This window comes from Anolis sagrei, chromosome 8 (genome assembly GCF_037176765.1).
Source record: "Anolis sagrei isolate rAnoSag1 chromosome 8, rAnoSag1.mat, whole genome shotgun sequence".
In the NCBI taxonomy this organism is placed as follows: Eukaryota; Metazoa; Chordata; class Lepidosauria; order Squamata; family Dactyloidae; genus Anolis; species Anolis sagrei.
The window spans coordinates 33,651,835-33,679,257 of NC_090028.1; the positions used below are offsets into that span (position 1 = coordinate 33,651,835).

Genomic DNA, 27,423 nt, shown 5'->3' on the forward strand with positions numbered 1-27,423 from the left:
TGGTACCTGGCTTCTTGATTGGAAGGAGGGGTGTATTCCATGGAGACTGGCATTTTGTTATAATGCCATGCTGCCACAGACGGTCCAAATGCTTTTGGATTCCCTTTATTGCTGGTCTGGGAATTGGATACTGCTTTAGACTGACTGGACGGGCTCCTGGGATTAACTCTACTACGACTGGAGGTATGTATTTGGCCATGCCTGGGGGGTTATCTTCTGCCCATACCTCAGGAGTTTCAAACTTTTCCCATTCATTGTTCTCTGAGCCCCTTTTAACTACTAGCAGCCTCCATTCCTCCTCCATAGGGCAGGTGAGGTGCAAAAGGCCTGTGGTTCTTCCTACAGCCATCTTAGCAGATCCATCTTCCTCAAATGATAGCCTTGCTTTTAGTTTGCACAGCATGTCCCTTCCCAGCAATGGGACTGGGCAGTTAGGCATATATAGAAAACTGTGGGTGACTTCTTTATTTGCTAGCTGACATCTTCTTTCCTGTAGAAAGGGTCGGAGACATTGATCTCCTGTTGCTCCCATAACTTTTATGGTTTGCTGGGTTAAGGGGGCCAATGGGGTGGTAACTACTGATTTTTCCGCTCCTGTGTCAACTAGGAATGTTATTTCTTGGGATCCTACTTTTGCCTTGACCAAGGGTTCCCTGGATCCCAAGGTTAGAACCCCGGACTGGCTTCAGTCCTCTTCTGGCCCTGACCATTGGGGGCCTCCGGCCAATCCAATGAATCCTTCTTCCTCTGGCTGCTCACGTGCTTCTTGATAGAAGGGTCTCTGTCTCCCGGGCATCTCACTTCCTCTTCCTCTCTGCTCTTGTGGGTGTCCTCTTCCTCTCCCTCTTCTTATCTGGGGGCAATCTCTCCTCCAATGTCCCCGTTGTTTACAGTGGGAACATTGGTCCTGCCCAAGGGGCTGTCCTCTTCCTGGCCCATAACTTCGCCCTCTGCTTCGCCCTCTGCTTTGCCCTCTGCTTTGCCTTATTTCTGGGTTCCATTCCCTCAGTGCTGCAGCCAAGCAAACGGCTTGAGCTCTCATCTGCCTCTGTTTATCCCTCTTCTCTTCCTGATCTCTATTTGCCATGACTCTATTAGCAATGTCAAGTAATTGAGACATGTTCATTCCAGCAAACCCATCCAATTTCTGTAGCTTTCTTCTAATATCTGGGGCGCTTTGTTCTACAAAAGTTGCATTCACCATGTTTCTATTGGCTTCCTCTGCGGGGTTGAAAGGCGTGTATTGTCTGTAGGCACTTAACAGCCTTTCCAGGTAGGCGCCTGGGCTTTCATCGGCACCTTGCTTTATTTCTTTTACTTTAGATAAGTTAGTAGGCTTTTTCCCAGCTTCTGCAAGGCCTTGGATCATTAACTGGCCATACTGACGAATTCGAGTCAATTGGTCTGCTGTATTAGGATCCCATTGTGGATCAGTCTCTGGACAATTCTCCCTCATGTGGTCAGCTAGGTTAACAGCAGCATTTCTCCTAGCCTCAGTCTGCCGCTTCATAGCTGCTAAGACCCTTTTACGTTCCTCCGTAGTAAGGAGGGACGTCATCAACTGCTGACAGTCCTGCCATGTAGGGTCATGTGTATTGACAATATTAGTGAAAACATCTGTCATTGGTCCTGGATCTGTAGAGAAGGGGGTGGTGTGTGTTTTCCAATTGAAAAGATCTGAGCTGGTAAATGGCACATGCGTAAAAGCTGGCCGGAACTGAGGCACTTGTTGTCCACCTTCAACTTGGGTCCCTATGAATTCCCTCACTTGACGAAGGGGCATTACTGTAGCCAATTTCTTGTTTGCCTTGTCCATATTCCTTAAGTTATGGTCATGGCCTTTTGCTGTTTTCAGTGGTGCCTTTGCCTGTAGGGATTCTTTTTCAGGGGATGGAGTTGAAGAAGACTCAGTCATGGTAGAGTCTGTGTCTTCATCTAAATCTTCAGGGAGATCTGGGTACAGTTGTGCTGGGGCCATAGGTTGCGTTGGAGGGCTTACTGCTGCTGGATCAAGGGCTGGAATTGCAGGGGCCTGGGGGGCTATGAGCTCCCCAGTTGAATAAGGAGGAGGTGCATTTATTTCCTCCTCAACAGGGCATGGCAGAATAGGAGCTTTAGTTTTCTGTGCTAGGAGAGTTTTGCAATGTGCTAAAGCACAAGGCTTCAGCCATTCTGGCATTTGGCGCACCACATCTCCCCAAGCTAGAATATAGGGGACATGTGTGGGATAACTTCCCTCAAAAGGATTTGCTCCTCTTGCTCTATCATAGACACTAGCAATGATTTGTTGATCAAGAGTGCCCTCTTCTGGCCAGCCTACGCTAAATTTAACCCATTCCTTCTGACATAAGGTTTGCAATCTACTGGGCCTTAGTGGTTCTCCATAGTCTAGCTTTCCAAAGCTTTTGTCAAAGTGTGCTAACATGAGCTCTAAAGGAGTTTTAGGCTTGCTGCTAACAGACCCTCCCATGTTCAGACAAATGGACAACTAATACACAAAAAAGGAAAAAGGTACGGGATCTGTCCACGCGTTTTCGCCCGTCCCCTGACTCCGTCAGTCGCCCGACAAAGAGAACTGCAAGGGATTCCTTTAGAAGGAACGCCAACCCCAGAGGGGCGGACACGGACCACACTTCCCTTCGCTCACCAGTCTGGGATTCTGCGATCCCCTGTGACCAGCCTCTTGGCCCTTTCATACACCATTCACTCACACAGGCATCCACCACAAGGTACTTATCTCCCCAACCCCTTTCCTTATTTCTCTAGGCAGTCGGTTTCCCTTTTCTGGTACACAAAGCAAACACAAACCCCAAAAAAGTCTACTAGGGACTGCCTTTTTCCAGGTTAATTACTCCTGGAGCCTTCAGCAAAATGCTAAGGCTTTTCCTGACGTCTACACTTTCCTAAAATGTCATGGTGCAATTCATACTCGCCTGATCCGTGGTTTTCGCAGCCTCTTAGGTGAAAGGATGGAATTTCGTCAGAAGCAGCAGTCTGTCTTCACCTTCCCGAGGGCTCCCTCCAATGCCGGCCGGTGAGAGTGCTGTCGAAATGATGCAGCCAGCCTGCTGCCTCGGAGGAATCTTCCAGGCCTCCCAAAAGGCCTCTGTCTTTAATCTTTTTCCCTACAAACCTCTCTCAAAAGGCTCCTGCCTGGCTCGCCAGAAAATGTAATGGAAGAGAGATGGTTTGAGGAACAAAGACAAAGAGAGATCCAGAGTACTGGAAAGCACGCTTTATTCTTGGTTGGCGCCAACCGGATATAGACCCCCTGGTAGCCCAGGAAAGAAGGGTCCCGAACAAAGGAAATGCCGAGTTTAAATACACTTTTTGAAAATAAGTATTCATGCATCATAGAAACATCACAATGTGCGTCACAAACATCTACTCTTTCACTGACTTCAAAGGCATATTTTGGAAATCAACAAGTTGTCAATCCTCATTAATTTACTATCTAAAGAGTGACTGTTAATGTACTCCCAGCGCCAGGATGTCTCCGGACCTGCTCCATCCATCTTGAGATAACATTCCTGAGACCCCCTAATGGACACTTCATTAGTCAATTTTACGATAAGGTACCAGGCACCTCTTAATGGATGATAAGGTGCCTGGTGCCTGGTGCCTGGTATGTATCTTATCTTATGGTCTTAGAAGTGTCAGGCACCACATTCCTTTTCCTGGGGCTGGCCTCTTATTTTGCAGCTTTTGAGAAGTCAAGTGAACTAGCTATGCATGCATACATTTCTCTTATATATTTTCTACCTCCTATTTCTAATATGGTTATATCAAATATATTTTCCAATATGTGTATTATGTATTTTCATCAAGCCTTCATCAGTTGGAAGGAGGGAAGAAAGACAGAGAGGAAAAAGAGAAAAACAGGCAGCCATATTTTTTACTGCTAAAAATACTATATAGACTACATCCAGACTTCACTATATATGTTTTCCAATTAATTTTTCCACCTACAGTTTTTACACCCTATGAGGAAAAGCATGCATTAAAGAAAAATGACGGATCTGACATGAAAAGGTGAATATTGTCAACGTTTTGATTAATCTCACAACATTGGTGTGCATGCTGTTCTCCTTAACTCGGATAACTATTCCCAACCAGAGACATTCTTGTTCTTAATGTAAACACAACAAGGAGAAAGGAAGAAGCAGGCTAATCACGGGGCAATGCCAAAAATACTCTTTTGCTGTCAATTGGAAGGGATATTTGCTTTGGTCAAAAAAAGCAGCTCATTCCAGAAGGGATGTCACTACCATTATACTGATGTTCCTTAACTGGTTGTCATGGGTTGGAGGTGTTGGGAGGGAGAACAAATCACTGTAAGAACAACCACAGGGACCCCGTGGTTGTCACACTCTTCTTACTATCCCCAAACTCTTCCCAGCTAGAGGCCAAATTCATCACCTCTGTGACCTAGTCAGACCCCATCAATTCAGTGGTAATGTTTTCTTTTTGCACTCCTCTTTCTTTCAAGCCTGAAGTTGGACACTCTCCGCTAAAAGCCTTCCCAGAAAACAAACGACACCACCGACTGTGCCGCCTCTCCTTTGTTTTCCTAATACAGTTAAGAACCCAAATTAAAAATAAAATGTTTGTATCCATGACCATAATTAGTGCATTAGCTTATAATGACTGCTACTCCGTTTGGTTTAAAGATGTGCACCTACTGCGCCTTTCATTTGTTTCCTTCTGCTTACATTTCCCCCCTCTTTTTCTCTGTTTTTTTCCCCCACTCGCCTTTCTTTTTTCCCCTCCACTCTTGCTCACTCTCATGTGTGTGCATCTCTGTGTGTGTGTGTGTGTGTGTATCAGATTTGTTTCTGTTGACATGCTATGTAAGTAACAGTCTTGCGGACAGCTAAATTGACTGGTAATGGAGAGCTGTCAGGTTATTTTCTCTCTCATTAAAGTCTTTATTTTGTGCTTCATAAAACACATACAAAATTCAAGCACTTTGCCCATCATCCATTGAAAGTCTGTAAAAATTATCAAAGCAAACAGGAAAATTGGAATACAGATGGAGAAAAGGGAGAGAGAAGACATCCAACACCTACCTCATTTGCTGCAAGAAAGGCATTATTTGCCTCTGCCATGTTCATGTAGTTATTGTTGTTACCAAACTGAAAGAGAGAAAAAAATACATATGCGTATTTACATTCCCATATATACCAAAACAAAAAGAACAAGTCTGGAATACATTGAAAAAATTTAAAATACAAAATTAGTAATTTGTTATAGCATTAATAGAAATCGACAGCTCCCCATCTTCAAAAGAGAAATGATACAAAACCAAATTTAATACATCTGCTGTTGTTGGGTGGCTAATAAAATTGTGTTGCTACTTACCAAACACCCCCTATAGTTCCAAATGGACTAGTGTGGCATTAATATTTCAGATATTGGCAGTGGTTAAGATGAAATATAAAAAAGTTTAAAATAATGACTTAGGAAATTGGTCCACAAAGTCCAGTGTGTCTCAACCTTCCTAGTGCCACGACCCCTTAATCCAGTTTCTCATGTTGTGGTGACCCCCAACCATAACATTATTTTCATTGCTACTTTATAACTGTAATGTAGCTACTGTAATGTTTTGTAATGGAAATAGACATGCAGAATGTATTTTTACTCACTGGACCAAACTAGGAAGAAATGGGGGGATTGTTTTTGTCACTTGGGAGTTGTAGTTGCTGGGATTTATAGTTCGCCTACAATCAAAGAACATTCTGAACTCCACCAACGATGGAATTGAACCAGCCTTGGCACACATGGCCTACAGGAAATACTAGTAGGGTTTGGTGGGTTGAGTTTGGGAGTTATAGTTGAGTTTGGGAGTTATAGTTCACCAACCTCCAGAGAGCATTTGGGCTCAAATAATGATGGATCTGGACCAAATATTGGCACAAATACTCAATATGCCCAAATGTGGACAGTGGTGGAATTTGGGGAAAATAGAGCTTGACATTTGGGAGTTGTAGTTGCTGGGATTTATATTTCACCTACAATCACAGAGCATTCTGAACCCCACCAACAAGAAAATTGGGACAAGCTTCCCATGCAGAACCCCCACAACTAACAGAAAAATACTGTGTTTTCTGATGGTCTTTGGCGAACCCTCTGACACCCCCTCATGAACCCCCCTGGGGTCCTGACCACCAGGTTGAGAAATGCTGACATAGTGCAATATCTTCAGTTCTCAAGAATTTCAGGTGGAACTTTTTCCCAACTCGAACTACAAATCCCTGGTGGTTTCCTATCCAAGTATTAACCAGGAACGAATCCACTATACAGAATTACCATTGTGTTATTACAGTAGAGTTTCAGTTATCCAATATAAATGGGCTGGCAGGACGTTGGATAAACGAAAATGTTGGATGATAAGGAAGGATTAAGGAAAAAGCCTATTAAACATCAAATTACATTATGATTACATTATGATTTTACAAATTAAGCACCAAAACATCATGTTTTACAACAAATCAATAGAAAAAGCAGTTCAATACAAGGTAACATTATATAGTAATTACTTATTTATGAATTTAGCACCAAAACAGACAAGGGTTCTTTCTTTCTCCCACCCTGGACTGCATTGGGTAATACAGAAAGTTAGATGAGCGAAGGTTGGATAGGCGAGACTCTACTGTATTTCACTCTAACTGTCACGATTCCTTCCAATGGAATCCTGAGATTTGCAATTTAGGAAGGGCATCTTACAATTCTCAGCCGGGAAGTTGCAGTCCCTCGTCGTACAATCTATCCCAGAATTCCATGATAATTAAAAAGAAATTATACTACAATAATTATTTAGTGTGGTGGGCCGAATGCATGTTTACTTTCGAGAATCAGATGAGATTGGCTCAAACTGATTTGGTGGTAAGAAGGTCCACACCCCTATTCATTTTATTGGCATGGTAGGATTTAGAGGTAAAAATCCTAGGGCTCTGTAGTTGAGAAATGATCCAGGGAGAGGTAGCTTGAAGAAAGTACATGGCAAACAAGTCCAGCAATAACATTTTGGCCAGAATGAACCAGGCAAACTATGTTTTTTTTCTGTTTACCAGAGTATCCTTCCTTACAGCTTACTTTTAAAATAATTTTAAAAGCATTGCTTTGGTGTAAACAGGAGAACATGGACATGATTATGGATGCCTATTCATTTTTGAAAATCTTAAAACACTCTTTTGTTTAAATGCATAGGTCTTTGAGAAGAGCCATGTTTCCTGGATATACACAGCTGGGATCAAGACAAAATGCTACCATGCTGTGGGTAGTTGAGTTTACTTTTTTCAAGATAGATATCTATATCTATATACTAGCCATCCCCTGCCATGCATTGCTGTGGCCCAGTATGTGTATATGTGTTTTGTGTGTGTGTATATGTGTTTAAAGCTGTGTACATATTTGTGTATATGTGTATATAACTGTGTTTTTGTGTGTATATATATGTGTGTGTGTATACGTGTGTATATATTTGTGTATTTGTGTTTATATGTGTATATATATATATATATTGTGTATATGTGTGTGCTTGTGTATATGCATATATGTGTGTATGTACGTACATGTATATGTGTGTAGGTGTATAGGTATGTGTGTGTATACTATATGTGTATATTTGTGTATGCTTGCATATATATGTGTGTGTGTCTGTATGTATGTGTGCATGTGTATATTAGGCTTGGGCAATCCATGGTTCTAAATGGTTCTAAAGTACTTACAAAACTAAAGTCCTGGTGGTGAAAATTTCAGAACTCTAACAAAACTCTCAAAATTTCATAATAAATGGCAGTTCCTAATTGGTTCTGTCATTAACATCACCAATAATGAAATAATCATTAAATGTTGAAAGTTTTGTTAGAGTTCTGAAATTTTCACCACCAGAACTTTAGTTTTGTAAGTACTTTAGAACCATTTAGAACCATGGATTGCCCAAGCCTAGTGTATATGTGTATTGTGTATATGTGTGTGCTTGTGTATATGCATATATGTGTGTTTGTATGTGTGTATGTATATAGGTGTATATGTGTGTGTGTGTATATGTGTATATTTGTGTGTGCATGTGTATATATGTGTATGTGTGTGTCTATATGTATGTGTGCATGTGTATATGTATATGAATTTTTTTATTTGGAGGGTGTTAAAGTCCGTTCTGCTGTTTGTGTTGGTGTGTGTGTATGTGTGTTTTATGAGTGATGGTCACTTGTTGGCCTGATAGGTGTATTGTGTCCAAATTTGGTGTCAATACGCCAGTGGTTTTTGAGTTATGTTAATCCCACAAACGAACATTACATATATACAACCCCTTGTAATACAGATTACAGAACTCTATTCAGATTATCAAGTATAGCCAACTGTAGTTATTTCCATTTTATGTGAATTAAGACTTGTGCTGTTTAGCCTTACCCAATATTTATCCAAAGATCACCTATAGATAAATTTGGAGGTTCACTTTGCTCTACAAGCAAAGAGAAGGCACACTAGATGCACACAGACTTACTCTCTCCAAAGCAATCTTTCTCTCTGTGAAAAAGCAAGTCTCCGTTTCTATCGCCCTTTTCTTATACTCCTCTCCCTTCCAAACCAACAAATACAATCATGCTCCAGTAATGAAAAGTGTTTCTCAAATCACTAATGGGAATGAATGATAGGGGAAAACATGCTCATTCGAGAAATAAAAGCTGGAGGAGCCACTAGTTTTAAATCCTTTCCCACATCCCACCAATCTCTCTCCCACACAAAATGATGACCAGCTCAATTTGGAGCAAATTGTAAGATATTAAAGCAAACCAAAGCAGAGTTACATAAATACATTTATATATTTGTTGCAAAGCAATATTGGCATTTTTTTCCAAGAAGAGAACCGACTGGTGTACAACGCTCTTGACAGACATTAAAAAATAAGCCTGGAAGTTTCAAGCAAATCCAGCAAACTACAATTCCAATTTTATGAGTTCCTGTATTGAACAAGATTGGCAACCTTGTTGCAGTATTATTAATTACTTTGATTCACGACAGCATCTTAAAACAACATTTATAGCATATGAATGATTAATATTTCTTGGAGGCATCATTAAATTGGAAACATAGGGAAGTGTTTTGCGCTGAGAGAGAATGCTGGTCCGCCTAACTCAATAGCAGCTATATGAAATGTTGTTACTTCCCCAACAATAAATCATACAATCAAACTAATGGAGATTAGAGTCCAATGATATCTGTTAAGGCACAGCTTGTCCAACCTTAGTCTTCATGGACTAGTCATAGGATCTAAATAAGACATACCAACTTCTGAAGGTCTAGGTTTAGCCGACAAAGCCCTAAAGCAGTGTTTCTCAACCTGGGGGTCGGGACCCCCGGGGGGGGGTCACGAGGGGGTGTCAGAGGGGTCACCAAAGACCATCCGAAAACACAGTATTATCTGTTGGTCATGGGGGTTCTGTGTGGGAATTTTGGCCCAATTTTATCCTTGGTGGGGTTCAGAATGCTCTTTGATTGTAGGTGAACTATAAGTCCCTGCAACTAAAACTCCCTAATGTCAAAGTCTATTTTCCCCCAAACTCCTCCAGTGTTCACATTTGAGCATATTGAGTATTCTTGCCAAGTTTGTTCCAGATCCATCATTGTTTGAGTCCACAGTGCTCTCTGGATATAGGTGAACTACAACTCCATAACTCAAGGTCAATGCCCACTAAACTGTTCCACTATTTTCTGTTGGTCATGGGAGTTCTGTGTGCCATGTTTGGTTCAATTCCATTGTTGGAGTTCAGAAAGCTCTTTGATGCTCTTTAATTGTAGGTGAACTATAAATCCCAGCAACTACTACTCCCAAATGACAAAAACAATCCCCCCAACCCCACCAGTATTCAAACTTGGGCGTATCAGGTATTTGTACCAAACATGATCCAGTGAACACATCCTGCATATCCAATATTTATATTATGATTCATAACAGTGGCAAAATTACAGTTATGAAGTAGCAATGAAAATAATTTTCTGGTTGGGGGTCAGCACAACATGAAGAACTGTATTAAGGGGTCACGGCATTTGGAAGGTTGAGAAACACTGCCCTAAACGGATCTGGCCCAACTTATATGTCCGAACACATCTCCCCTGCTCTCGTTACTACCTTCGTCACAAGTATGTTTGGCGGAAAAGAGAGTCAGGGCCTTCTCGGTGGTGGCCCTTCGGCTGTGGAACACCCTCCCTACAGATATTAAGTCGGCCACCTCCCTTTTAACATTCCAGAAAAAAGTTAAGACGTGGCTTTTTGAACAAGCATCTGCAAATGCAGAGTAACTGACATAGGAAAATGGAACAAATAGACAATGAGTCCGGATGACATTTTTAACAAGGAGACATTATGAATTTGTATTTTACTGATCTGTTATGTTTTTAATTGTATTTAAGACATTGTAAGCATTGAATTTTGCCCTGTTGACCGCCTTGAGCCGTCTGCGGGCTGAGAAAGGCGGTATACAAATACAGTAAATAATCAAACAAACAAACCAACAAACAAACAAATAGGGTCATTTTTTCTCACTCTCCCAAGTGTGATGGGGGAGAGCAAAAGAATCTGATGTCAGTATTCATTCCACTGAAAATGGCAAAACAACAACCCTAAATAGAAAGTGACTGGTTCCTGCAAGGAAATATGAAAATACCATTGTTTGGAGAGGCTATCTTGACTATGGGGATGTGTTTTTTTTGTTTGGGGAAGAGAGAGAAAGGCTGAGGGCTACACTTGGTGCCTATAGTTTTCCCACTGCTGGTTGAAAACAAGAAGCCGTACTCAATGCTGTCTAGAGCTGAACTTTGAACCTTTTGCATGAAAGCAAATACTAGTAGTTATCTTTGTTTTCATAAGTCAATTGTACATTTTGCTTTGAATTAACTATGTTAAGTTGTTTGGCGCATCGACCTGTTGGTCCCCAGATGTTTTGGGCTTCAACTCCCAGAAATCCTAACAGCTAGTAAACTGCCTGGGATTTCTAGGAGTTGTAGGCCAAAACACTTAGTGACACACAGGTTGAGAACCACTGTGCTATGAGAAGAACAGCATTTCTGATGAAGGAATCACTGCACAACTACTTACTTGACTCCTCCTAGTTGAAGCAGGAGCAAACTTCAAAATGATCTTGACAGATTAGAGAAATGGGCCAAAACTAACAAGATGAAGTTCAACGGTGACAAATGCAAGATACTCCACTTAGGTAGAAAAAATGAAATGCAAAGATGCAGAATGGGGGATGCATGCCTTGAGAGCAGTACGTGTGAAAAAGATCTTGGAGTCCTCATGGAGAACAATTTAAACATGAGCCAACAATGTGATGCAGCAGCAAAAAAAGTCAATGGAATTTTGGCCTGCATAAATAGGAATAAAACCCTTCCACCAAACCCTTCCACTATTTTCTGTTGGTTATGGGAGTTCTGTGTTCCAAGTTTGATTCAATTCCATCGTTCGTGGAATTCAGGATGCTCTCTGATTGTAGGGGAACTATTAATCCCAGCAACTACAACACCCAAATGACAAAATCATTACCCCACCCCAACCCCACCAGTATTCAAATGTGGGAATATTGGGTATTTGTGCCAAATTTGGTCCAGTAAATGAAAATATACCCTGCATATCAGATATTTACATGACGATTCATAACAGCAGCAAAATTACAGATGTGAAGTAGCAACAAAAATAATGTTATGGTTGGGGGTCACCACAACATGAGGAACTGTCTTAAGGGGTCATGGCATTAGAAAGATTGAGAACCACTATAGGATCTTGTGCTCATATGGTGTTTGCAGTCCATGCTAGCTGCGATTGACCTAGGCCAGTGTTGGTTCTTGTGCTTTCTTTCTACCACAATAATTCTATGCGTCTCCAGCTGAAAGAATAAACTGAAACATCCTCAAAACCATCATTTGTTGCAAAGGTCCATTGTGTCTTGGGTTATGTCTACAGAGATTTATATTTCACAAATAAATAACAGAAAATGTCACCACTGCTTTCAATTTTTCAAAGCACCTACTCCACACATTCACAGTAATTTATTCTGTCCCTCAAATCAAGATTTCATGGTGACTTTTTGCACACAGTCTTATTACTCATTACTCATTCAAGAGCTGCAAAACTGACACGATAGACTTTTTCGTGTCACTGAACCGAGAACAAAGTAGGATTTACATGAGAAACACTAATGGTTCTTAAAAGAGCTGTTCTCTCAAACACTACCAAAAAAACCCCTAAAAAAAGAAATAAAAAGATAACTTAAATGGAAAAGGCATCAGCATACAGCATGTATATGCCAAAGATCTACAGTAGTGCACAAAAAGTACAGAACATGATGGTTGATAGCCATTTTCTCTGCAAAAATATCCAACTGGTACATGGAAGAAGAAAAGGAGAATGCAGGCATGTTGCAAAGCTGTGAGTGTGAAGTAAGCAATGTAGGAGAAGTAAACAACATACTTTACTTATTTACACTGGTTTATTAATATACTAGCTGTCCCCTGCCACGCGTTGCTGTGGCCCAGTCTGGTGATCTTGAAAATAAAGTAATGAGAAAGTGTTGGTTTCTAATATATGTAACTTCTTTATGCTTGAGGGTAAACAGTACTTTGTCAGTGTTGATGTAGAGATTGTCTGGTTTGTCTAATCTGGAACATGGAACATATTATTGTCCTTCAATAGGGGTCCCTTTCAAATCTATGATATTATATCTATCATATACATGTGTATGTGAATCATATCTATCTATCTATATCTATGGCTGGATGGCTCTCTGTCAGGAGGGCTTTGATTATGTTTTTTGTCCTGGTGAAAGGAAGTGGACTGGATGGCCTTTTGGCAGCATTTCTCAACATGGGGGTCAGGACCCCTGGGGGGAGGTCATGAGGGGGGTGTCAGAGGGGTTGCCAAAGACCACCAGAAAATTCAGTATTTCTGTTGGTTGTGGGGGTTCTGTGTGGGAGGTTTGGCCCAGTTCTATCGTTGGTGGGGTTCTGAATGCTCTTTGATTGTAGGCGAACTATAAATCCCAGCAATGACAACTCCCAAATGTCAAGATCTATTTCCCCCAAACTCCACCAATGTTCACATTTGAGCATATGGAGTATTCATGGCAAGTTTGGTCTAGATCCTTCATTGTTTGAGTCCATAGTGCTCTCTGGATGTAACTGAACTAAAACTCCCAAACTCAAGGTCTATGCCCACCAAACCCTTCCAGAATTTTCTGTTGGTTGTAGGAGTCCTATATGCCAAGTTTGGTTCAACTCCATCGTTGGTGGAGTTCAGAATGCTCTTTGATTGTAGGTGAACTGTAAATCCCAGCAACTACAAATCCCGAATGATAAAATCCATGCTTTTTGAGCGATGGTCACTCCTTGGGGTAGTAGATGTATTCTGTCCAAATTTGGTGACAATTGGTCCAGTGGTTTTTGAGTTATGTTAATACCACAAACGAACATTACATTTTTATTGATATAGATTTATATCCTGTACTATATTCTCAACTGAAAACAATGACTGAAAATACTCATGTTTAAGTCCAGAAATTTTAATGCAAACCACTTTCTCTACCAGTGGACTTTCTTCAAAGATCTCTTCTCATAGGACATTCATCTGGGGATGACAGGATTGCAGCCTCCAAAAGCTACCTTAAAGATCTGAATAACAGCAATCATCTTAGAATGAAGTAAGAATTGTATTCATCCTCTGAACAGTGGGCATGTGAATGTAATTACTGTAAGATCTACCACTAATCAGATGTGAATTGTATCCATTAATTAGTATTGGCCCTGGAGAAATGAGGGAAAATTCAGTAACAATGTTAACATTGAAAAGCACCGGTGCCTACTGAAACGTGGGTCTCTCAGCCTCTGAAGTCTAGCAGGTGGCTCCAGTGGTCCAAGTAATTTAAAAAGCTCTCACCTGATGTAGAGAGAAGGAATTACAAAGCATTCCTTGCATATCTTTTCTATCTATAAAAGGCTGATTATTAATGGCTTTTAATTTAACTAACTCTTGGTGATCAGCTGGGAACTATGAGAAATCAGGCTAAATAGAACAAAAGTTTACTTACACACACACGCATATATATACTAGCTGTTCCCGCCACACATTGCTGTGGCCAACCTTCCCTCTTTCTCTCCTTCTTTCCCTCTTTCCTTCACTCCCTCTTTCCTTCCTTCTTTCCCATCTTTCCTCCTCTTCTTCCTTCCTTATCCATCTCTTTCCTTCCTTCCCCCTTTTCTTTCTCTTCTGCTGTCTCTCTTTTCTTCCTTCTCTTTCCTTCTTTCCTTCCCTCCCTCTTTCTCTACATCTTCCCCCCTTTTTTCCTTCCTTCCTTCCTTCCTTCCTTCCTTCCTTCCTTCCTTCCTTCCTTCCTTCCTTCCTTCCTTCCCCCTTTTTCTTTCCCTCCCTCTTTCTCTCTTTTCTTCCTTCTCTCTTTCCTTCCCTCCCTCCTTCTCTACATCTTCCCCCCTTCCCCTTTCCTTCACTTCCTCTTTCCCTTTTTTCTTTCCTTCTCTCCTTCCTTCCTTTTTAAACTTTCCTTCCTCACCCCTTTTTCTTTCTCTCCCTCTTTCTCTCCTTTCTTCCTTCTTTATCTCGTTCCTTCCTTCTCTCTTTGCTTCCATGTTTCCTTCTTCCTTTCCTTCTTTCTTTCCCTCCCTCTTTCTTTCTTTCTTTTTTTTCTCCTCTTCCCTCCCTCTTTGTTCCCTTTTTTCTGTACTGTCATTTAGTTTTTTCTCATTTAGCTTTTTGGGGCTTTTTATGTCCCTTCTGCTGTGTTTTTTCAGTGTTTTTATGAGTGAAGGACATACATTGGGTTGTTAGGTGTATCGTATCCAAATTTTGTGTCAATTCATCCAGGGGTTTTTGAGTTCTGTGAATACCACAAACGAACATCACATTTTTGTTTGTATAGATAAAGGGATTTGAATCTTGTAAAAAAAAGCCATGCAAAAATGAAGTTCAAAAGCCATCTGCTCCAAAATTCTTATACAGGTTGAGCATTCATTATCCCAAATTCAGAAACATAAAATGAAATACTCAAAGATCCAAAAAATTTCCAAGTGGGTGGCTGAGACAGCTTTGCTTTCTGGTGATTCAATGTACACAAACTTTGGTTCGTGCCTAAAATTGTTTATTTATTTATTTATTTATACCATTTCTACCCCACCCTTCTCACCCCCGAGGGGGGGGGGGACTCAGGGCAGCTAATACAGGCAACAATTCAATGCCAACAGTATCAAAACAACAATATAAAACAGCAATATTGTTCTGTCGCCACTAGACCTGAAATGAAGTGCTTTTAAGAGAGGATGTATGGCTTGAATCCAGCGGGAAGCCAGGGCCCCCGAAAAGGAGCCTTTAGAGAAATTTCCCTCATTAAACAGTCTTTAGGAGGCTTGAACTTAAATATAACAGTCTTTTATTGATGAACAAACAGGAATTGTAAAGCTTTCTTGGCAAAAACCAGTTCTCTCAAACTTGTCCACAGGGAACAGGCACTATCTTCAATAACTTTTTTCAAAGGAAAGTTCCCCTTTTTTAGCTCCTCCCAGGCTACTGTGAACCTAAACCTGACTGATTTGAATCCACTATTCGGGCCCAAGCCTATTTTGGTGCTATTGGACAAGCATTTAATTTTGACCAAACCACAAGCAAAATCATAATATCAACCCAAGCAATAAGGGGTACGTTTCTTCCCAGCATATATTATCATCACATTTCTTCCTATTTATGGGATTAGGGTTAGTTTATTGGATTATAAGGGTTTCAACTCCAAGGTATTTAAACAACAGGTTCCATACTGGAAGATTTATTCTGTAAAATGTATCTGGCCAGGCAGCACTTGCTGTAAAACTATGAGAAAGGGATGCATTTTAATGACTTTGGAGGGAAATGGCATTTCCTATACTTGCTCACATAACACTAGGTTAAAAATATCCAAATAGGTATTTCAAGAATTAAGACTACAGGCCTCTGTACTGGTTTCAACAAGACTGAAAATTACTGAGCACATTGTAAGTGATCACAGATCACTAAACTGACCAAAACTATGCGGGTCAAATCATAATGAGGAAGTTAGATATTCTGAAGTTCTTCACTCTTTTTTTCCCATTCCATCCCACTTGTTTGCTATTTCTTTTTGGAAATTTTAATGCATGTTTGTAATTACTTCCTTAGATCTAGTGTCTAGATCTAAGGAAGTAATGCTACCCCTCTATTCTGCTTTGGTTAGACCACATCTGGAATATTGTGTCCAATTCTGGGCACCACAATTCAAGAGAGATGTTGACAAGCTGGAAAGTGTCCAGAGGAGGGCGACTAAAATGATCAAGGGTCTGGAGAACAAGCCCTATGAGGAGCGGCTTAGGGAACTGGGCATGTTTAGCCTGAAGAAGAGAAGGCTGAGAGGAGATATGATAGCCATGTATAAATATGTGAGAGGAAGCCACAGGGAGGAGGGAGCAAGCTTGTTTTCTGCTTCCTTGGAGACTAGGACGCGGAACAATGGCTTCAAACTACAAGAGAGGAGATTCCATCTGAACATTAGGAAGAACTTCCTGACTGTGAGAGCCGTTCAGCAGTGGAACTCTCTGCCCCGGAGTGTGGTGGAGGCTCCTTCTTTGGAAGCTTTTAAGCAGAGGCTGGATGGCCATTTGTCAGGGGTGATTTGAATGCAATATTCCTGCTTCTTGGCAGGGGGTTGGACTGGATGGCCCATGAGGTCTCTTCCAACTCTATGATTCTATGATTCTAATTACATTCATATGCATTTCTCCTAATATACCCATTCTTCTGAACAGTCAGTCCCCTGCATTTATGGATTTGACTTTTGTAGGTCTGATTATTGATGGACTCAATTACAATGTTATCTCTAAGAATCTCTAGGTTTTGCCACTATAGTCAACTTCTGTGTTCTGGTCATAACACTGGTCAATACATTTTAGTGTCTGAAATAACAGATTCGTTTCTGGGTATATTTGACCTAATTCCAAATATGGTGCCAGTTTCCCTCTATCAGCTCTGGTTTTTGAGATACATAACTGTCATGTATTATGTTCTGCAGTTGATGGTGGTTGGTGATGGAAGGGTATTAGTTCTAAAGGGTTGAGTAATCTGTAAGTAAGAGTTCATGGGTGAAAGCAATTAAGAGTGGAGGTATACAAGAGATATAGGTTGCAGCTGAGTGAGAGCCTTGGAACTGATCTTTGGGAGAAAAGTATTGTCTTATCTCGGTGGTAGATGCTGCTGATTTCCCCCCATGTTTGTGGATTTTCAGTGTCCTGACCTGTCTCCTGTACCTTTGGACTCCTGGAACCTTGAATCTTTGGACTGGCTTTTGATGACAGTATAGACTCTTGAACCCTGGACTTTGTTTATTGAACTCTCAGCGTTTGAGCACTGGACTGGACCTTTTGACTTGAATCTGCAACAGTGTTTGCTGTTTTTGTTTTATATTATGTGGCTGAGTGCAATCTTTATGTTTTATATTTTGGACTATTAAAACAGCCAGAAAGTAAGTGCTATTTTAATTACATTGTTTTATACAAACTGGGTTTTTGTTTGGTTCATCTCTGCCTCTGTAAAGGCAGAGCCTTGGCATCATGACAAGAACACATGCCAACTAACAGTCTTAATTTGCTCACCCACAGAAAACCATGATAACTATATCTAAGAAACTAGAGCTGATGCAGTCTATCCAATGCAATTTTCCGAATAGCAAACCAAATAACCCCAGAACAAGCCTAAAAACCAAGACACCAAGATGTTTTGTTGTTGGGCTATATAACAGGTTGCTCTCTTCTTTTTGGGTAAAGGAAACATAATGATCCCAAAAGATGGAGTTAAAGACCAGAACTAAACTACTTGATAGTGAACTCCAACAGAGAACACGGCTTCATTTCATTGGGTTTTATTACACTGCTGGACCAACAATTTACAACTGTCTCACAACTGATAAGGGAACGAGTTAGGAATGGGTGTAGTGTGTGTGTGTGTTGTTTTTTAAAAAAATGTTGTTTTACCACGTTTGCAGCTTCTCTGATTGATCAAAATGTCAAATTAAATTAATGGAGATGACTAAAGTATAGTTTGCTGGTAGAGATCCATGCAGAAATTGGGGCAGCCTAAACATTAAACTGTCTGTAATTAAAAAACAAAAAGCTGGATGAACGCAAGATTACTACAAAGCAAGTAGAAATGTACAGTAGCTTTTCTCTGGTCAACATGCACATAAACACCTACAAGCAAATAAGAGAAACTGAAATTCTGATTCCCTAGAACACCCTTATCAGTGCTAGGAGGCTTGCCACAAAATGACTTGTTTGATGTTGCAACTTCATGAAATATAGCTTCCACTGGCCTTCACAATATAGTATTTCACCATTGGTTATGGCCATCTTGATTGTCAGCTTCTTAAAGATATACAGATGGTGATCACTAATCAGGTTTCCCTGCATAAACAACTATGATGAGAGTTCCAAGATGGGGGAAAACTGCTTTAAATCCTTCTGGACACGAGCCATGGACAAAGTGTCAATGTCTTTCAAAGGCACCGAGAGGAAAACTGAGATAGTCATTGCCAGGATGACCAATAATAAGCACAGCTTGCAAATTCAACTCAAACTAGCTAGATACTTAAAACTAATTATTTTTTCCAAAACAAATACATAACTAAGTTATATTCTTGTTATAATTGTTACAAGGGAGAAGGAAAAAGGGGGAAGAGAAGGCATCTAAAAATACTTTGGAGCCTGATTTGTTTTAGATAAAGTTTTGTCTTTGAAGATTGAATGGCAAACAACTTGGCCCTATGGCACATAAATGCAAAATTTTGTTGCTGTGTGCCTTCAAGTTGTTTCTTATTGGTGATGACCCTCAGGCAGCCCTATCACATGGGGCTTGGGGGTCTGAGAGTGTGGGACTTGCCCAAGATCATCTAGTGGATTTGTCTGACTGAGCAGGAAATAGAACTTTGATCTCCAGAGTTCTAGGTCAACATTCAAACCGCTACATTCAAACTCCATGTGCTTCCAGACAGCATCATAATCCGGGTCAAAGAAGTGAGGCAAAAAATCACAGGACCTGACAGCATGTCCAAACACAGAGCTGACAGGTCCAGTATATGCTCCCCCAGCATCCTGATTTGTAACAGATTTAGAAATCCACAAGATGGATGGGAGACATTTAGTGGTAGTTTATTTTTAATTTTTTTTTAATTGACTCTCCAAAATGTACTGGACCTCATACGTGCTGATTCGGATATCTAAATGTGTGTCCACAACAATGTGCACACAAGCAGATTCCTCATCCTCCTCCATCATCATTTGCCCCATCAGTTCCTGATATTATGTATGGTACGTTGTTGTCGTGCACCTTCAAGTTGACTCCAGGATATGGTGACCCTCTACTAGAGTTTTATTGGTCAGATTTATTCAGAAGAGATTATTCAAAACTTGGAGGGGTCCTTCTACACAGGCCCCAAAAGGCAGGAGAAACTGGGATAAAAGGGGTAGTGGCTGCTAAATGACATTTAAGGAAAATACGTGCTGATTCGCATTAACAGCCAAAAACACATGTTAAAAAGATGCACTGAAAACCCAATTCCAGCCCAGAAATGTGCATATTAACATGACTGTATATTCCTGCAGTCAATGAAAACATAGGAGCCCAGACCGGGACCGCCTTCTACCTGGAAACCAATGCCCTCACTGTGGGAGAAGATGCAGATCAAAAATAGGGTTCCACAGCTACCTACGGACTCACCGCCAGTACACCGATCTTGGAAGACAATCCTTCTTGGACAACGAGGGATCACCTAAGTAAGCACCTGCTTTTATTTGCAAGTCCTTAGTAGGGGTGTGTGACTTGGCAAAACCCATGTCATTTTTGGTTCCATTTTTGGCTGCCCCCCAGTTCTGTTTACCTGGAAGTTTCCAAAATCAAGAGAGGGGTCCTGTTTTCGTTCTGGAAAGATTTGGTCCATTAGTGCCAATAGCAAAACTTTAGAGGATCACTTCTCTGTCATTTTTAGATCTATCAGCATGAAACCCACCTCACTTGTGGGCCACATTTACAACTGCAAACCTGTTAAGTTTCAGAACATTCCACCAATCCACAGATTTTTGGATTTTTTTTTTACAGTTTTTACCATAACATTTTTTTAAACCCACAAGAGGGGGTTCTGGGAATTGAAGTCCCAAGCACAGGCCACAAGATGGGAGGAGAATGGGCACAGTCAACCAAGCCTCAGATTGGCTGAGAAGGAAAGTGAGAAACACATACAGAGAGAAACCTCAACTCCCAGGAGGAAGCACAAAGGCTCCTTCAACGCCCACACCACACAAAGTGCTCAGCCCACATGCCGCCTCCGACTCAGGTAGAGTGCCACTCAGTCCCATTAGCCAAAAATATCTAGCTGCTTTGATCCAAATTGGCTAAGGCTTTGTCTTCCCCTGCCAGTCTCATTTTCAGTGTTTTGGTATCTGAATCCTCTGAATCTCCCAAATCAGGTACACCAAAACGATATTGCGCAAACCACTAATCCTTAGTGCATTGCATGTCACTATTACTCAATGGGAAAGCCCATATTCACAATGCAGGACTATGACCACAGCAATAGCTACAAGTATTGGTGACCTCTAGGAAAAACTGTTAGATTACTCCCACATCGAATCACTTTGGAAATCCAATCCGCAGTCTTATGATCACACGTGGTGGTTTATATTCCTGTTTTATGGTTTTTATTATTCTACTGTTTTTATATGATCTATATTATATCTTATCGTTTTTAACTATATTTTATGTTGTGGGGGGCATTGATCTCTGACGGTAAAGCACCTCGAGTCACCTTTGGGTTGAGAGAAGCGGTATATAAATATGGTAAATAAATCTATATAAAAATAAAAATGTATTGTTCGTTTGTGGGATTAACATAACCCAAAAATCACTGGGTAAATTGACACCAAATTTGGACAGCATACACCTAACAACCCAATGTATGTCCTTCACTCAAATTTGTTTGGATTTTGTCATTTGGGAGTTGTAGTTGCTGGGATTTATAGTTCACCTACAATCAAAGAGCATTCTGAACTCCATCAATTATGGAATTGAACCAAATGTGGCATACAGGACTCCCATGGCCAATACAAAACACTAGAAAGGTTTGATGGGCATTGACCTTGAGTTTTGGGGTTATAGTTCACCTACATCCAGAGAGCACTGTGGACTCAAACAATGATTGCTCTGGACCAAACTTGGCACAAATATTCCATATGTCCAAATATGAACACAGATGGAGTTTGGGGAAAATAGACCTTGACATTTGGGAGTTGTAGTTACTGGGATGTATAGTTCACCTACAATCAAAGAGCATTCTGAACCCCATAAACGACAGAATTAGGGCAAATTTCCCACACAGAACCCCCATGACCAACAGAAAATACTTAAGGCCATCCAGTCCAACTGTCTTCACCAGGGCAAGAAAATGTAATCAAAGCCCTCCTGACAAGGAGTCATCCAGTCATAAATATAGATCTATATGATTCACACACACACACACACACACAGATATAGTATCAGAGATTTGAAAGGGACCCTTAAAGAGGGACAATGATATGTTCTATATTCCAGAGTAGGCAAACCAAACACTCTCCACATCAACACTGACAAAGAAATAGCAAGAAATACTGTTTACCCACAAGCATAAAGAAATTACATATATTAGAAACCAACACTTTCTCATTACTTTATTTTCCTGATCACCAGACTGGGCCACAGCAATGCGTGGCAGGGAAAGGCTAGTAAATAATAAATATCCCCACCACTGGTGGACCGTGGTCTGAGTATGTGCATTTCGTCCTGTCTGTATGTGATAAGGTACTGCTCCTCACATGGACCACAGACTAACAGTATTTTCTACAATGTTTCAGGAAGACACTACATTAAGAGCATTGTGGGACATTTGAATGGCAACTCTGAAGCTCACATAGGTCTTACTAGTGAGTACTTGCTGTGATCTTGATAGTTTTTTCGAAGAGGCTGAATACTGGAAACAAACCTGTCTGCCTCTTTTGATCAATACACGTGTATTTCAAAATTGACTGATCTAAATCCTATTGTGAATCCAAACAAGGGAAGACCCATTGAATCAATGTGAGTTATTGATGTGTTAATCTACTGTTGAACAATTAATTTAGTGGGTCTACTCTACTTGGGTTTTGCCAATTTCGTATATGTCATTCCTGAAGGTTTTACTCACAACTCAAATCCAATGTGATAGACATATTCCATGAAGAATGTCAATATATGTTCTCCAGGAGCCACTGGCCTTTTTTAAATTTCATTCCATTAAATGTCCTTTGACCAGTAGCTGGCCACTTGGAGTGCTTCAGGTGTTGCTGCAAGAAGGTCCTCTATTGTGCACGTAGCAGTGCTCAAGTTGCATTGCAGTAGGTGGTCTATGGTTTGTTATTCTCCACACTCGCATGTCGTGGATTCCACTTTGTGGCCCCATTTCTTGAGGTTGGCTCTGCATCTCATGGTGCCTTCCAAGTCTCCCAGTCTTCTGTGTGCCCAGGGGGGAGTCTCTTATTTGGTATCAGCCACTAATTGAGGTTCTGGGTTTGAGCCTGCCACTTTTGGACTCTCACTTGCTGAGGTGTTCCGGCGAGTGTCTCTGTAGATCTTAGAAAACTATTTCTTGATTTAAGTCGTTGACGTGCTGGCTGATACTCAAACAGGGGATGAGCTGGAGATGTCACTGCCTTGGTTCTTTCATTATTGGTTGCTACTTTCCCGGCGGATGTCAGGTGGTGCAATACTGGCTAGACAGTGTAATTTCTCCAGTGGTGTAGGGCGCAGACACCCTGTGATAATGCGGCATGTCTCATTAACAGCCACATCTACTGTTTTAGCGTGGTGAGATGTATTCCACACTGGGCATGTGTACTCAGCATAGCGCAAGGGCAGATGTCCTCACTGTATCTGGTTGTGATCCCCAGGTTGTGCCTGTCAGCTTTTGTATGGTATTATTTCTAGCACCCACGTTTTGCTTGATGTTCAGGCAGTGCTTCTTGTAGGTCAGAGCACGGTCCAGAGTGACTCCCAGGTATCTGGGTGTGCTGCAATGCTCCAGTGGGATTCCTTCCCAGGTAATCCTCAGAGCTCGGGATGCTTGTCTGTCCTTAAGATGAATCTCGATAAAATAGTGAAGAGTAGAGACATCACACTGGCAACGAAGATTCGCATAGTAAAAGCAATTATATTCCCCATAGTAACCTTTGGATGTGAGAGCTGGGCCATAAGGAAGGCTGAGTGAAGGAAGGTAGATGCTTTTGAATTGTGGTGTTGGAGGAAAGTTCTGAGAGTGCCTTGGATCGCCAGAAGATCCAACCAGTCCATACTCCAGGAAATAAAGCCCGACTGCTCACTGGAGGGAAGGATAGTAGAGGAAAAGATGAAGTCCTTTGGCCACATCATGTGGAGACAGGAAAGCTTGGAGAAGACAATGATGCTGGGGAAAATGGAAGCAAAATGGATGAGGGGCCGACCAAGGACAAGATGGATGGATGGTATCCTTGAAATGACTGGCTTGACCTCGAAGGCGGAGGGGGTGGTGACGGCCAACAGGGAGCTCTGGTGTGGGCTGGTCCATGAGGTCACGAAGAGTTGGAAACGACTGAACGAATGAACAAGTCTATGTTTAACCATACTCAAAGGGCCTTACTTCTAAGAAGCATGTTGTTGTTCATTCGTTCAGTCGTCTCCGACTCTTTGTGACCTCATGGAGCAGCCCACGCCAGAGCTCCCTGTCAGCCGTCACCACCCCCAGCTCCTTCAAGGTCAGTCCAGTCACTTCAAGGATGCCATCCATCCATCTTGCCCTTGGTCGGCCCCTCTTCCTTTTACCTTCCACTTTCCCCAGCATGTACAGCATGTACAGAAGCATGTACAGGGTAATTATTTTAGTGTTAAGGTTATATGTACAGCTATAAAATAAAAAATAGTATTTTGATATTTGGATCCTTTCCCACATTATCTTCAAAGCATTCTCCAAATAAAAATATTCATCAGGGTTAACTCAATACTTATTTTAAAGATAACTGCACATACAATAGATTGTCAGGCAAACAGATCTAGAGATATGAAGCCAAGGCTCTGAATCTAAGTTTCAAACTATAATGAAGGCATTTTATTCTTGGAATCCGAAGGAGCGGTTTTATACCACTGTATGCGAGATTACTGTAATATTTCCTCATACAAATTTCAAGCAATATATGATTATACTGCAATTGCTCTATAAGTAGCTTTTCTTAGACTCTTATATCAAATTTCACTCACTTAAGCAAAAAATTGTGAATTCTAATCTGGAACATTATTTGGCTCAACCGCACAGCCTCAAATTATACTGAGTTATAAATGTAGAAGAAAATTAATATAGAAAGGGTGAAGCAGATGGAGGTATTTTATAATAATCACAACGAAAGATTAGTTGAGACATTTTTAGGCTAAACATAGCAGATGAATGTACTTACAAGTGTCTTATTTTTTTTTTGAGACATCCATACCTCTCTTCCTGAAGAGAAGAGAGTGCGTGCGGAGGAGGTGAAGGAGTTAGTTGCTAGCCGTACAAAGAAAATGTGCATTCCTCAAAACAGATAGAACACTGAAAATGGGCAGTTCTTCCATTTTTTTGTGAAAGAGGTCTTTCTTAAATCCAAATTACAACACATTCCTTAGTAACAAAAATGTGCATTGACTTGCGGTACTTTCCATTGCATATAGAGCCATATTCACCAATGACCAGTTCACCAATGACCAGCCATGACTTCCAATTATATCTCTCCAAATGTTAAAACTAGATCTACATTGCCATATAACACACTTCAGTGGTTCCCAACCTGAGGTCCCCAGATGTTTTTGGCCTTCAACTCCCAGAAATCCTAACAGCTGTTAAACCAGCTGAAACAATCGGGAGTTGGGTTTAGCCAAGACTTGGGAAAGTTACTTTTTGAAACAATAATTGTCAAGAGTCTGTCAGTGGCATGGCCAAAAAAGAACATTTTTTCCAAGTTCAAAAACAACTATGGTTAATATCACACTATGTTGTTACAATGCTATTATTCCACTTTAACTGCTATGGAAGACTCTTGAGGAATTCTGGAGTTTGTAGTTTTCTAAGGTCTCAGAGCTCTATGTTAAGAATTCTACTCCCCCCCCCCCCAATTAAACTATAAATCCCAGCCACAGCAGTAAAAGTAGAGTAATAATGCTATAGGTAAAGGTTGTCCCCTGACATTAAGTCCAGTCATGTCTGACTCTGGGGTGTGGTGCTCATCTATATTTCTAAGCCGAAGAGCCGGCGTTGTCCATAGACACCTCCAAGGTCATGTGGCTGGCATGAATGCATGGAGCGCTGTTACCTTCCCGCTGGAGCGGTGCCTATTGATCTACTCACATTTGCATGTATTCGAACTGCTAGGTTGGCAGAAGCTGGGGCTGACAGTGGAAGCTCACACCGCTCCCCGGAATTGAACCTGCGACCTTTCGGTCAACAAGCTGAGCAGCTCAGCTCTTTAACCCACTTCGCCACTGGGAGCTCCCATAATAACGCTATAACACTTTAGTATTGTATTAAGCCATGATAACACATGTCCTGAAGCCAACTTCTGGCTGGTTCTGTTTGGAAAACGTTGGAGCTGCATCTACACCTGGCATCTATATTTTATCGGTTTTATTATTTTATTTAATATTATTTATGTTAGATGTTTCAATTGTTTTTATGTTGTTGTGGGCATCGAATCATGCCATTTGTAAACCACCCTGAGTCGCCCTCGGGATGAAAATGTTGGTATATAAAAATATAGTAAATAAATAAATAATAAAAAATGTGCAAGCTTCGGCAGGCCAGGTGTTTTGGATTTCAACTCCCACATTTCCTGGCCTCGGGCCCTTTCCTTTTCTCCCTCAGCCACAAAAGGAAAAGTTCTGAGACCAAGAATTGTGGTAGTTGAAGTCCAAAACACCTGGAGGGCTGAAGTTTACTCATGCCTGATCTACACAGTTGAATTAATACGGTTTGACACCATTTTAACTGCCTTGGCCGCATACCATGGAATCCTGAGAGTTGTAGTTTAGTGAAGTATCAACAATATTGGGCAGAGAAGGCTAAGGTAAAAGGTAAAGTTTTTTCCCCTGACATCTCCATTTCTAAGTCAAAGAGCTGGCATTGTCCTTAGACACCTCCAAGGAGCCCTTGGTGGCGCATTGGGTTAAACCTCTGTGCCGGCAGGACTGAAGACCCACAGGTCGCAGGTTTAAATGCAGGGAGAGGCGGATGAGCTCCCTCTACCAGCTCCAGCTCCTCATGTGGGAACATGGGAGAAGCCTCCCACAAGGATGATAAAACATCAAATCATCCGGGCGTCCCCTGGGCAACGTCTTTGCAGACGGCCAATTCTCTCACACCAGAAATGACTTGCAGATTCTCAAGTCTCTCCTGACACGACAAAAACAAACAAACCTCCAAGGTCATGTGGCCGGCATGACTGCATGGCGCGCTGTTATCTTCCCACCGGAGTGGTACCTATTGATTTACTCACATTTGCATGTTTTCAAACTGCTAGGTTGGCAGAAACTGGGGCTAACATTGGAAGCTCACTTTGCTTCCCGGATTCGAACCTGTAATCTTTCAGTCAGCAAGTTCAGCAGCTCAGCACTTTGACCCACGGTGCCACTGGGGGTGCAAAATTTTAAGCTAAAGGCCTTGTAAAATTAAAACTACTAGGGTTCCATAGCACTGACTCATGGCAGTTAAAATAATGGCAAACTGCATTAATTTGGCAGTGCAGATGCACTCTGAATTTGTTCCTAGGCTGTATCTCTATGTATGTACATATTTCTTAGTTCTTAGTACTGAGTACTTGCAGTGATCCCATCAAAGGCAGGATTATGCTTGTAACAAGAATTATATATGTAAGAGTTTAAGTTTAAAAGTAAAGCATCTGGTTTCTATCACGTTGACACTTCCAGATAAGATATGGCAGCATAACAGGTTATACTTGCAATAATAATTTTTGATTGGCATATCATTCCTTCCTAACTACTGTTTGGCTTCATTCCAAAGCAGGGTGCAGTGCGCTATAAACTGTTATGAAAGATGTCTTTGTATTGTTCAATATTTACACAGCCTGGGCTTTATTTTGTAAATGGGAGAGCCGGGGAGAAACGGAGAGCATTTAGAAGCCGTTCCAAGTTAAGAAACCAAAGAAAGAAAAAGAAATGATTAAAAAATTAATACAGGCAGGTGACATTTTTTTGTGTGTTTAGAAGTATTCATACCATGGCTAAATAATCTCTCAAGGTTAACAGAGAGAAAGAGAGAGAAAGAGGAAAAAACGAGGAGGGGG

At 41.2% G+C, this 27,423-nt stretch overlaps 1 protein-coding gene across 1 annotated transcript in view; it reads right to left on the reverse strand.

Annotated features, from left to right (window-relative positions):
* The window catches only part of TOX3 (TOX high mobility group box family member 3), a 158,788-nt gene that overhangs the window by 61,742 nt on the left and 69,623 nt on the right, over positions 1-27,423 (reverse strand). The window contains exon 2 of the mRNA XM_060788139.2: positions 5,070-5,135. Within this exon, the coding sequence (XP_060644122.2) occupies positions 5,070-5,135 (66 nt within the window). The remainder of the gene's footprint in view (positions 1-5,069; positions 5,136-27,423) is intronic.